The 12,500-nt window shown below is 44.1% G+C and overlaps 1 protein-coding gene across 1 annotated transcript in view; it reads right to left on the minus strand.

The window, feature by feature from the left end:
- The window catches only part of LOC119210728 (thyrotropin-releasing hormone-degrading ectoenzyme-like), a 64,494-nt gene that overhangs the window by 16,062 nt on the left and 35,932 nt on the right, over positions 1-12,500 (minus strand). The window contains exons 6-10 of the mRNA XM_037461024.2: positions 9,781-9,894; positions 4,448-4,585; positions 3,857-3,922; positions 1,591-1,656; positions 1,119-1,297 (exon numbers count right to left, since the gene is read on the minus strand). Of these exons, the coding sequence (XP_037316921.2) occupies positions 1,119-1,297; positions 1,591-1,656; positions 3,857-3,922; positions 4,448-4,585; positions 9,781-9,894 (563 nt within the window). The remainder of the gene's footprint in view (positions 1-1,118; positions 1,298-1,590; positions 1,657-3,856; positions 3,923-4,447; positions 4,586-9,780; positions 9,895-12,500) is intronic.

Below are 12,500 nucleotides of genomic sequence, written 5' to 3' on the forward strand. Positions count from 1 at the left end.
TGTGGGGTAATTGTTGGGTGAGTGTTGGGTGATTATTGGGAGATTGTTGGGTGATTGTGGGGTAATTGTTGGGTGAGTGTTGGGTGATTATTGGGAGATTGTTGGGTGATTGTGGGGTAATTGTTGGGTGAGTGTTGGGTGATTATTGGGAGATTGTTGGGTGATTGTGGGGTAATTGTTGGGTGAGTGTTGGGTGATTATTGGGAGATTGTTGGGTGATTGTGGGGTAATTGTTGGGTGAGTGTTGGGTGATTATTGGGAGATTGTTGGGTGATTGTGGGGTAATTGTTGGGTGAGTGTTGGATGATTATTGGGAGATTGTTGGGTAATTGTCGGATCGAATGAGCCGAACTTTAACGGATCGAGTGAAACACAAAAGAGTGGATTGAAGGAGGAAGAAATAAAAGAGAACACGAGTAGGGGAAACAAGAAAAGCCCAGGAAGCTTTGGGTGGAGCTGACAAGGTCGGACGGATCGCAGATGTCAGCTGTGGTACGAAACTTGATGAAGGAATGAAAAGAAGTGATCAACAGGTAAAAACAAAAAGAGGAAAGGAGCTGATGAATTATTGATGGAGGCAAAAGTGGGTCGATAAAGCAGCCAAAGAGAACAATCTCAAGAGATTGTGAAGAGCGTAAATAAATCATCACGTCAATTAAATATGAATGTAACATAAATGATGTAACGGTGGTAAAGAATGTGAAGTAGTAACTAGAAAAGTGCTTTTTCAGGCCGGACTCATCGAGGTGTGAAACAAAGAGCTTCAGAAGGGTCCTTGAGGGGTGAGAGGACACAACAATGTGGACAGATGTGTGGGAGGACTCCACATGTTTCAATGCCAGGAGTGTGAACGCATTTTTATGAACTTTTAGTTACTTTTACCCTTTTAATTTAAAAGTTTTGTGGGTTTTTATGCTACGAGCCAGCTAGGTGATTTAATTCCCTCGTTACAGGACACTCAGTCAGGTCAAAGAGAAAAAACACAAGATCTTTGTTGGGGTTAAAACTCAAGGATTCACACTCAGAGTGGAAGTGAAACGTGTGTGTTGACTGTTGTAAGAACGCAGGTGGGTACATCTCAATACCTTGTATCAACATTTACTGTGTGCAACTCTCACCTGTTGTTGGTCCTGAGCTCTGGCCCGTACAGGAAGTGCTCCTGGCTCACGGTGATGTAATGAGTGGGGAGCTGCTCTGATTGGTTCTTGCTGATGGTGACCACGGGGTAGCCCATTTGCAGGGTCCACCTGTCCATCATCTTCCCAATGTCGATGTCCTGCCCCTCCGAACGCATGGCCTGGAGACAACCAGCCAAGACAAATAATCAATGATTCGTCCACCACCCAAAACCTGGTAGGTAATCAATAAAAAGTTTTATGTCACTTAAGTCACATAATTACAGTAAACATGACTTTCAGGTAACTGGAGCTCTGATTGGCTAATAGGATCTAATTAAAGGAACGTTAATAACTAGGATGAACCTGATTATAACCAGACGGACCAGAGAAATGCGCCTCGCCTCCGCCCCGTCATTCACGTTACCGTGACAACGGGACCTTGTCATCGCCAGCATCCACAGTCACAGGTTACCTGAGACAGTTTGCTCCACAGGTCGTCTCTGGCCGCGTTGCTGTACATGTGACTCAGCAGATAATCCTGAAAAACAGAGATGATATTAGAATGTTAAAAGGCAGGATGTGACAGGATGTGACATCACTTGGTGGACTGGGGCTCAAACAACTTCCAATGAACTATTCACTCATATGAATAACACCTCTCTTCTTAGACTTCATGTTTACACTATCTGAAGTATATATATATACTGTATATGTGAATTTAAATCTGTCCACAGCAGTCAAATGTTTACATTACTTTTCTTCTTCTGTAGACTTACTACACTATGAGTAGAAGTACACACAAAGCAGCCTTTGAAGGCAAACGTTGACGTCTTAATACAACCGTCACACCTGGATTAGCAGCGACACCTTTCATGTCCTCTGCAAATGTTACGGTTGAAGTCTCCGTGACGTGTCAGCCGGCCTCAAAGGATCATGGGCTCTGACCTCGGTTGATCGGCCAAGCGAGAAGGAGCGAGGTCACGCAAGTTCACACAACTAGACGACACTGGCAACTGTGATCGGCTCCTCAGAGAGAGACAAGGTTCTTCAGTGAGACACAAGGTTCCTCAAAGAAACACAAGGTTCCTCAGTGAGACTCAAGGTTCCTCAGTGAGACTCAAGGTTCCTCAGTGAGACTCAAGGTTCCTCAAAGAGACACAAGGTTCCTCAGTGAGACACAAGGTTCCTCAAAGAGACACAAGGTTCCTCAGTGAGACACAAGGTTCCTCATAGAGACACAAGGTTCCTCAAAGAGACACGAAGTTCCTCAGTGAAACACATTTACAGAGATTTGTGTCGTGGTGCTCATGAGGGTTAACGCGACAAGAGGAGGCCGTTAATCACAAAGTGACTCTCTTCCTCTCTGTGAAAACATACACGCAAACACACACACACACACACACAGTTCTCTGTGATCTGCTGCTGGATCAGCAGTGTTTTATATAGAATCTGTCTCTCAGTGTGTTCCAGGTCACTGGCGGTTTCAGCAGAAAAACCAGGGCACAGTGTGTGTGTGCGTGTGGTTGTGTGTGTTTGTGTGTGTTTGTGTGTGTGCACGGGGAATCATACATATTTCAATGTTTCTTTTCAGATTAAAAGCTATATTTAATCTACTCTCCCCTTACATCATATGACATCATCTTTTTCTGGATTAACTTCTTTGTTTCGGCAAAAAAAAAAACTGGGGTTGATCTGCAGTTTTGGCTTCGCCGATGACGTCATGGTGACTTATCGGAGGGAACGTGAGCGTCCCCATGCGGCTGATGGATTAAAAAAAAGACAACACGCCCAGTCATTCGCGCCACTGATGTTCTCCTCTGTGTCTCTCAGTGAGACACAAGCCTCCAAACCTCCAGAGCAGAAGTGACTCAAGGACACAAAGCTCAGATCCGCTCCTCGCTTTTCCTTCTGATTCATGTTTCATCACTTTGTACAACAGCCAAACCGCCTTTTTCTCCACCAAGGATCAATTTTCAGAGTCCTGCTTTGAACCTGTCCCCAAGTAGACGGAAGTGGAGCGACAAAAAAGTAAAAAGCATTCCAAGGAACTTCTGGTGCTTCATTAACCTGAAATCTTGTTCTGCTGTCACTCTGCAAACGTCCCCCCAGCTCAAAAATCCAAAATCGGTGCGGCTCAAATCACTAGAAGCAGATGATAGAGATCCTGTTCAGCAGATCAGCAGCTTACTTGTAGTCAAATAAAATAAAGAACTAACTGCATTAACGTTTGAATATTAAAATGTTTCCAATACATTGTGGTTCATGAAAAAACGCAAACACTGTAAGCCAACTGCTTATTTTCCATTATCACAGCAAATGACCTTATCAGCATCGGTATTTAAATAGTTATGTTACTTGCATGTGTATTATAAATATAGATCCCTAAAAAAAACCTGATCTTGCCTGGTTGTGTATATGGAGTTAACTTAGGTGGTGTCTCGTGGGTTACTTGGATTGTTGGCTCTGGAATAATATTCAACATTAGTTCTCCTGGATCCAGAATCCGTCCTTTTCAGTGACACAACCGTTGTCCCAAAGCAAGATCCATTTATAGACTTCCCATCTGCATGCTCAATGTGCTACAAACAACCAGGGTTTAGCCAAAATATGGACGCACAAACGCAAACATGCAGCTTCTGTCTGAGTCCCAGTGACACATGATTTTCAAAACTTCGGCTATCCCTGGTGACTTTCATTATAAAAAATGGTGTATGCACAGTTGGACGACGTCAACTTACATTGAGTCCTTTCTGGAACAGCGTCTGTCCCATCACGTTCGCCAGCATCCGGATCAACGCCGCCCCCTGAAGGCAGCGCACAGAAACGCAACTTCAAAAACAAGTGAAAACACGCTCTCGATAATGTGGATAATGACACCAATGTAGCATTGGCGTTAGCTCTATGCTACGTTAGCTACTGAAGGTAAATTGAAAATATTTTAGTGATTGCAATTGTGAATAAAGAGAAACAGCGTGGCTTTTTACTGCTTTTTACTGTTTGACTTACTTTACATGTTCTTTAAAAGCATCTTTTAAACTGCTTCTTTAGGAAATGGCTTTTTTTGGTTTCCCAAATATTAGATATTATATTGTGCGCTCTTTGGCAAAGTAGCTTCAACCGTTTTGAGTTGAGTTAAACTCAAGTGAACTTTGACATGAATATTCCAGCGGTTGACCCCGTTATTTTGGACAGAAAATACTATTTAACATTTAGATAATGCAATTACAATTTAGAGAAATCCTTTATTTACTTTTATGAGAGGTAACTTGTTATTGGAACTAATGACTCCTTCAGATTTTGGAGGGATCAAAGAGCCGTAAAGGACTCACTTTTTTGTAGGCAATCCAGTCAAAGACTCGGTCGATGTCCGCCGCCTGTTCTACTTCCTGGGAAATCGGGTGGGAGGAGTTAAGCCCATCCAATTGCATCACCTCATGAAGGACATCCGTCAGGAAGCGTTGCTTCTCCTGAAAACACACACATGTTCATTTTTATCTTTTAAGGAAACAATGTATTGACACATTCTCTGGAGCCCAGTCATAACCTTTAAGCACATTTACTCTTGAACCTTATTCTGAACCAAAACCATATATATATATATATATATATATACTGTATATGTATACACATTTTAAGCATGAAAAATAGGGGTCAATGCTGTTCAAGCACCTATTGAGTAATTTCCCCATACAACTTTCTGGGGACCGGCATTAGGTAGTTGAGTCACCAACAGTGAAGTGGACTCATCAAACATTTAACCTCACTAAGTCCCTACGACGTAGGTGACTGACACACTGGATGTCCACCACTGAACGTGAGTCCCCACAACGTAAGATGTGTGAACGTGTTCTTCACATTGTCTGGAGATTTTCTGGAATCTGGATTTTTGTTGAGGCGGTGCTTACGATACATAGACACCTTAATCCCCCAAAAAGGGACTCCTTCCCATGACTCACACGTCCCCCAAATGTTGTGCGGCCCAAAACATGCGATGGACACCCTTTGTATTGATGTTTGGAATTCGGGGTCCACTCGGTTTTTTTCCTCTAGCTCAGCTTTCACAGACTCCAGTTAAGTAATTGAGCAGTTTTGGCAAAATGAATTTGGTCTGCAAGCAGTCATTTAGTGGAACAGTTGGTTCATTAGACTACGCTTTAATGGTGTCATTAGTCTGGTTCATTTTTAGATATTGAAATATTTGTTCATCCTATTGTTTTTATTTATTGTTTATTGTCTTGTCCCCTAGTTAGCGTTAATTCTCCTGTCTTCTCATTTCCATCGCTTGTTTTTCAATGGTTGTTCTTTTCATTCTTTTTTTCACCCCCTCTTTCATCATCCCAGCTAATCCACATTTTCTCTTCTACCTGATTTAATTTTTGCTCCTCTCATTTTCAGAAATCCTCTTCTTCTTTCCTCCCCTCCAATCATTCATTCACGTTTCCTCCCATGTTTTTTGTCAATATTTCCTCTCTTCGTTTCCTCCCGTTACTCCTTTTCCTGTTTCATCTTTTCTCCTCCTCTGCTTTCAGGGTTTTAATAGATATCTGCAAACATGTAGAGCTGTAACGAGGTCTATATGAATTACCCTTGGGATCAGGCTAAATCCGTAGAAGTACGGCTCTGTCTAATTCATGGATTACAGTGTTTACTATGGAGATTTGGTTTTAATGAACTACCATCTAGTTTGGCAATGGAATTGTTGGCTTAGGAAGTTTTAGTCGTTAATGAACTGGATGAACAGGAACTACTTCTATATGCACGGTATCTGCTGGGATCTGGCTAATTCTTGGTCCAATGTGTAATGCATGTTTTGAAGTAGATTTGGTGTTAACAACTCTAAATCCAGTTAAACATAACTTTCTTTTACAGTTGGCAGCGTCCGCTGGGACAGGCTACTTCTTGACGGATGCGTCTATTTTAACCTGCATGAAACATTCACCTTGCTCAAAAGCATTTTCAGAATTATATTAAAGGTAAGAATACAAACTGGATGTGGCTGGCCTACTTCTGTGATTAAGACAATGATATGATTCCTTCGTCCCTAAAGCTTAAGGCTCATGCACCCATCTAACATCTGGTGTGAGACTTACAAGAATCAGGTCCTGTCACGAAGACTGGAGAGTCACAGCCATTTAAAATAGTTGTAATATTATTTTAATCCCCTCGATGACACCGAATGTACCGCCGCCTCGGTTTGCTTTGGTGACGCCGGCAGGAGTTCTCCTGAAAGTCTTTGTACTTCCTTGTTCGTGCTCCCGTAGAAAACATACCCAGTTATTCTGTGGAAGGACGTGGGAGAAGCCGCCAACGCAGGATGTTAGCAGCATTTTTATGATGTCATCATAAAGTCCTAAAACACACATCCTAACAAAAGCTATATTTTTTATTTCTCACACATGTGCAACCTGTTTTGTTTGATAATTGCGTGTACTTCTTTGATGATGTACTTGTTTGGGAACCTTTTGTGTCCTTTTCAAGGATTCAATCCTTCTCAAAGTAAGAGCTGTGCCACAGCACTGGTTTTCTGTGAAGTGTTTTGCATTAAAAAGCATTTTGTAAAGCCTCCAGCAGAAAGGAGCTCTCTTGTAGTCGGCTATTTACGGAGCACAGAACACGGCATTAGCATGAGAGCGCGCCTCTTTGTTTCCACCCTCGGTGTGTCGTGGCTTCGGGTCTCCAAGCCTCCCCAACCCAGCTCGTCTGTCTGAGTGAAAAGGCCTTTGTGGTCTACGTGGAGCTCAAACACATCATTTCTGCTCCGTCTTACTCGCTCTCTTTCTTGATGAATCTCATTCATTGGGTACAATAAACACAAGAAGGCAGTAGATGTTGACACTGTCAACAAAAGAGAGACCTTTTAATGCTGTGCACATTAACGGGAGCTTAAGTGAACATACAAATGTAACTTTTAGTAAGCGCACTGTAGCATGAAGGCAGTGCTAGCGGTAACTAGGGTTAACCTGGAGATGAAAGGAGGTAAGTGGGGTTATTTGGGTGTAAACTGGAGGGTCTGCATCCCAGTGGCTGGATGAAAGCAGCTGGCTGGCGTCTGCAGAGCCTACAGCAGCACTTCTGAGCGCCGGAGACTCTGAACCAAAATATTTGTCAGATAAATCTGTTTCTTGGCCGACGGGAGTGAATCTGAGTAATTCCTGATCCTCCCCTTCAAAGGATTGGAGTAATTCCTGGGGTGAAGACGGAACGCCGCATTTCATTTCGGAGGCCGACAGATGCACAGGTAAACAGGGTGCATCGTGGGACTCCGCCACAGATTACACACTCAGGTAATTAGTTAAATGGAACATTTGGACGAAACCGAAATGACTCGGTGAGGAAGAAAATTGGAGTGAATGAGACATCGGCTCTAATTAACAAAGACTTAAAGTCACCTGGAGAGAGAGGGAGGGGGGTCCGTCTGCTCCACGTGGCCATAATGAACCAGATGGACCCACATGTGGAGGTCGTTGTAAACACTCGCACACACAGATGGAGGCACAGCGCTGCGTTCAAGAGCAGCTGCTGAACTCTTCAAAAACGTCTGCTCGCCTCCGCCCTCCGTCACTTCCACCCCATCACTCCTCTCCTCTTCATTACCCCATCACTCCTCTCCTCCTCTTTACTCCATCACTCCTCTCCTCCTCTTTACTCCATCACTCCTCTCCTCCTCTTTTACTACATCTATATTGGCATAGTTGGTAATTATTGGTATAACCATTGGCATAGTTGGTAATTATTGGTATAACTATTGGTATAGTTGGTATTTATCGTTATAACTATTGGTATAATTTATATTCATGTCATCGGAGGTCTCCTGCAAAAATGATCTGAGAACAGGTCCTTTGTGACGCCCAGATACGATACACAGACCCATCAGGCCTGATGAGCGCTTCCCTTCTTCACCTTTGATTACTCCTTAAGGCTCTCGGCTGAATCTGCGGTCTGACAGTTTGTATTTTGGTGCTCGCCTATTTCCTGTTCCTGGTGTGAAGAAGAACAGAACGTGTTTCTTTTTTCCCGTTTCCTGTTAAAACGAAGCTAAATTTGCATTTTCCAAACGGATTGACTTTAAAAAAACGACGACGCAGAAACAACCCACACAGGTTTCTTTTTCCTCGATCAGAGTTTAATTTCCCATGATTCCTCTGCTTTTGTTCCTTCTCCCGGCAGCGCCGTGACTCCATGAAAATCCTGTGTTGCAAACAATCTGCTTCATCGGGACCGAAGCGCTTTGTTTGCAGCTGTGAAGAGGCCGCGGCGCGTGGCGCGCTGCAGATAAGGCGCTTCTCGTGCAACAAGTGAAATCACAATGCCGGCGGAAGCCGAGGAGAAGAGTGCTGTGCTGTGATTTAAAGTTCTCGTTGAGTCGGACCCGTCGGGGAGGTCCGGGACTGAATGTGTTTTAATGTGATTGTGATTCCAGCTGAAACAAATCGATCAATCAATCCGGTCCAACCTGAGCAGCGTGAAACCAAACTGGATGCCATCTGCTGCGGATCGGAGGCTGTGGATCATCTACACGAAGGAGGTGGAAGGACCTCCTCCTACTCAGAAGACACTTTTAACTTTCTTCTTATAAACCGATGCTGTTCATTGGTTATGTAAAGATGTACACAACAAAGAGAAGCCAAGAGGCAGCGGATCTGCAGCCGGTCATGTTTCATCCTCAGAGGAAGGAGGATTATGAAACTTCACAGGATCATTTCATCTGAGAAATGCAAAGCCAACAATGTTGGAAGAGGATGTTTTTTGTGAGATTTTTTCCACATAGAAACAGCAAAGTGCCCTGAATTATCTGACAATCCTTAAGTTGCTGTGGGTGCATGTTGCTTAATGGCTGTAAGATAATCCATGGCAACGGAACTCAATTTAAAGTTGACATCTCTTTTTAAAGAATAAGTGTATTGATATATATATTATTACTGTCAACTGCGTAAAATCAATGAAACCTTCTCTGAACCGTCCATTAAAAATCATGACATTTATTTAGACTCAATCTCACAAACACTCAGAATGTGGATTAATTACATTACATGATATGAAAATAGTCCCCCCCAAATGTCATCAGCTTGATTAGTTATAGTTATTATTAGTTTAGTTATATAAAGTTATATGTGTATATATATTTATATATCTATACGGTAGGTCTGTTTGGAGAAGATGAACTCTTCAGGAGGAAGCAGTTTGTTGTGGCTCAGCGCCACAAACAGGAAGTAGGACGCCAATGTGGGGAGGATTAACACATCGTTGTTTTTGATTGGTTGACAGTAAGAAAAATACAGAACAACACATTTGTTTTAAAAAGTGTCAGAAAAACGAGTCTCTGTCCCCTCTCTGGCCGTGGTTTCTAACAATGCAGATGTTTTCCATTTATTCTGCACAATGGAGCGGGATGCCTTTTGTTTCCTGTGGATAATCTTCAGGCCTCATTCCATCAGAAACGATTCTCTGCCTCAACAGAACCTCGATGGCAACAGTCCCCAGACGGATCCTCCACTTCCAACCCGCTTTATATTCAACATCTCAAGTTGGTATCTTTTAGAAAATATCTGTCAATGTCCAAAATAAAGTAAAGTCCACATCTGACGGCCTTGAGTTGAACATCTAAAGCCACCGGAAAGAAGACTAATAAATAATAATAATAATAAAAAGTTATTTCACTCACCATGTTCCACTTTGGGAAGAGGAAGTCGGTGCCGACGTACTCAAAGAAATGAGCGAATCCTTCTTTCAACCAGACGTCCTCCCACCAGACCGGAGTCACCAGATCACCAAACCACTGGGAGACAAAGGGGGGGGTGGTGTCACATGGTGTACCCTCAGCTTTAATTCATTTGTTTAAGGAAACAAAAGTCCTGAGAAGACTGGTTCAAACACAAAGGGAAATATGTCCACAGGGAGTCATTTGCATTTCTGCAAATTATTTGTCAATACTTTCCTTTATTTAGTGCCCTCAAACGGATTAAGTCAAGCAAGCTCATCACAGTAAGTCCCCCCCCAAAGCATTTCCTGCTTTATGGTCTGTTTGACTCTAAATGGACCATCATTCACTAAATGAACATCATGCTGCATTGAAGAAGACTTGAAACTAGAGACTGAGACCATAAACTCATGTTTACAATGTTTACTGAGGGAATAAATCAAGAGAGAAGTAGAGTCATTTCCTCATAGACGTCTATGGGAGCAGAGGAGTCGCCCCCTGCTGGTCACTACACAGAAGTAGAGTCATTTCCTCATAGACGTCTATGGGAGCAGAGGAGTCGCCCCCTGCTGGTCACTACACAGAAGTAGAGTCATTTCCTCATAGACGTCTATGGGAGCAGAGGAGTCGCCCCCTGCTGGTCACTACACAGAAGTAGAGTCATTTCCTCATAGACGTCTATGGGACCAGAGGAGTCGCCCCCTGCTGGTCACTACACAGAAGTAGAGTCATTTCCTCATAGACGTCTATGGGAGCAGAGGAGTCGCCCCCTGCTGGTCACTACACAGAAGTAGAGTCATTTCCTCATAGACGTCTATGGGAGCAGAGGAGTCGCCCCCTGCTGGTCACTACACAGAAGTAGAGTCATGTCCTCATAGACGTCTATGGGAGCAGAGGAGTCGCCCCCTGCTGGTCACTACACAGAAGTAGAGTCATTTCCTCATAGACGTCTATGGGAGCAGAGGAGTCGCCCCCTGCTGGTCACTACACAGAAGTAGAGTCATTTCCTCATAGACGTCTATGGGAGCAGAGGAGTCGCCCCCTGCTGGTCACTACACAGAAGTAGAGTCATTTCCTCATAGACGTCTATGGGAGCAGAGGAGTCGCCCCCTGCTGGTCACTACACAGAAGTAGAGTCATTTCCTCATAGACGTCTATGGGACCAGAGGAGTCGCCCCCTGCTGGTCACTACACAGAAGTAGAGTCATTTCCTCATAGACGTCTATGGGAGCAGAGGAGTCGCCCCCTGCTGGTCACTACACAGAAGTAGAGTCATTTCCTCATAGACGTCTATGGGAGCAGAGGAGTCGCCCCCTGCTGGTCACTACACAGAAGTAGAGTCATTTCCTCATAGACGTCTATGGGAGCAGAGGAGTCGCCCCCTGCTGGTCACTACACAGAAGCAGAAGATTCAAATAAAGGTGAAGCGCGTAGAGCAAATAGCTTGAACTGTGCCTCTGGACTGGAGGCAATGCGGAAACATCTGGGAGCCAAAGCGAGCTTTGTTTCTCCGAATGCTTCAGGTGCTCGACGGGTGGCAGAGGTTCTTAAAAATAGAAGAGTTCACCAGTGTGTGTTTGTGTTCCTCTGCTTGTTTGGCAGAGTTCCTGCAGAAAATCATCCTTCAACTGAAGTCTGTGGATGTAAAGTGCATGTGTGTGTGTATGTGTGTGCATGTGTGTGTGTATGTGTGTGTGTGCATGTGTGTGTGTGTATGTGTGTGTGTGTGCATGTGTGTGTGTGCATGTGTGTGTGTGTATGTGTGTGTGTGTGCATGTGTGTGCATGTGTGTGTGTGTGTGTGTATGTGTGTGTGTGTGTGTGTGTGTGTGTGTGTGTGTGTGCGCATGTGTGTGCATGTGTGTGTGTGCATGTGTGTGTGTGTATGTGTGTGTGTGTGCATGTGTGTGCATGTGTGTGTGTGTGTGTGTGTATGTGTGTGCATGTGTGTGTGTGTGTGAGCGTGTTTCCACACGTGCGCACTAACTGCCTCCACTCTTTGGCGGGTCCAGTGCGTCCGGGCAGGGACTCAAACCGACCACCCTGTGGGAGCCGGCGGGCGCTCAGCAGGGGGGCGGAGCCCCGGTCACTGGAGACCAAACAGCTGACGCTCCGCCGACCAAGCAATAAGACCTCAGTTTGAATGTTTCATTCATGTAAGTGAAGCAGGATGAGGAGGTGAGTCTGCATACTTTATCCCAACGATCCACACAGTAAATGTGATGGATTTCACTGCAGAAATGACCTCAAGTCCATAAATGAAGTCACAAACCCTTAAAACCAGGAGGAGGTTTAATCAAATGAATCTCTGTGACATTTTTAGTTGAATTATTCAGTTCTGATCAAGCCAGAGGAAGAAGTCACTTTTCATCTCTTTGATTCATGCGCTCATTCATTTAACATGACGGTTCACTTTGATTCCCCAGTGTTACTTTTCATTAAATCCTTTGTGTCCGAGCCTCGTGACCAACACAAAGATCCTGAGCTTCACCCTGAGATGGTGCAGCGACTCAACGACTTCTGAAGTTCCTGCAGCACGCTTTGTTTTCATTATGGTCTGTCGTCTCTGAACCTGCTTCAGCCCCTTAAAGCACAACCAAACAGAGGAAAAAGCCCCCAGTGGAAGTTGACTCGGGTTGCCATGGTTGTGCTGTTGCCATGGCTTCCACCCCTTCTTTATCATCT

This window comes from Pungitius pungitius, chromosome 2, assembly GCF_949316345.1.
Source record: "Pungitius pungitius chromosome 2, fPunPun2.1, whole genome shotgun sequence".
NCBI lineage: Eukaryota > Metazoa > Chordata > Actinopteri > Perciformes > Gasterosteidae > Pungitius > Pungitius pungitius.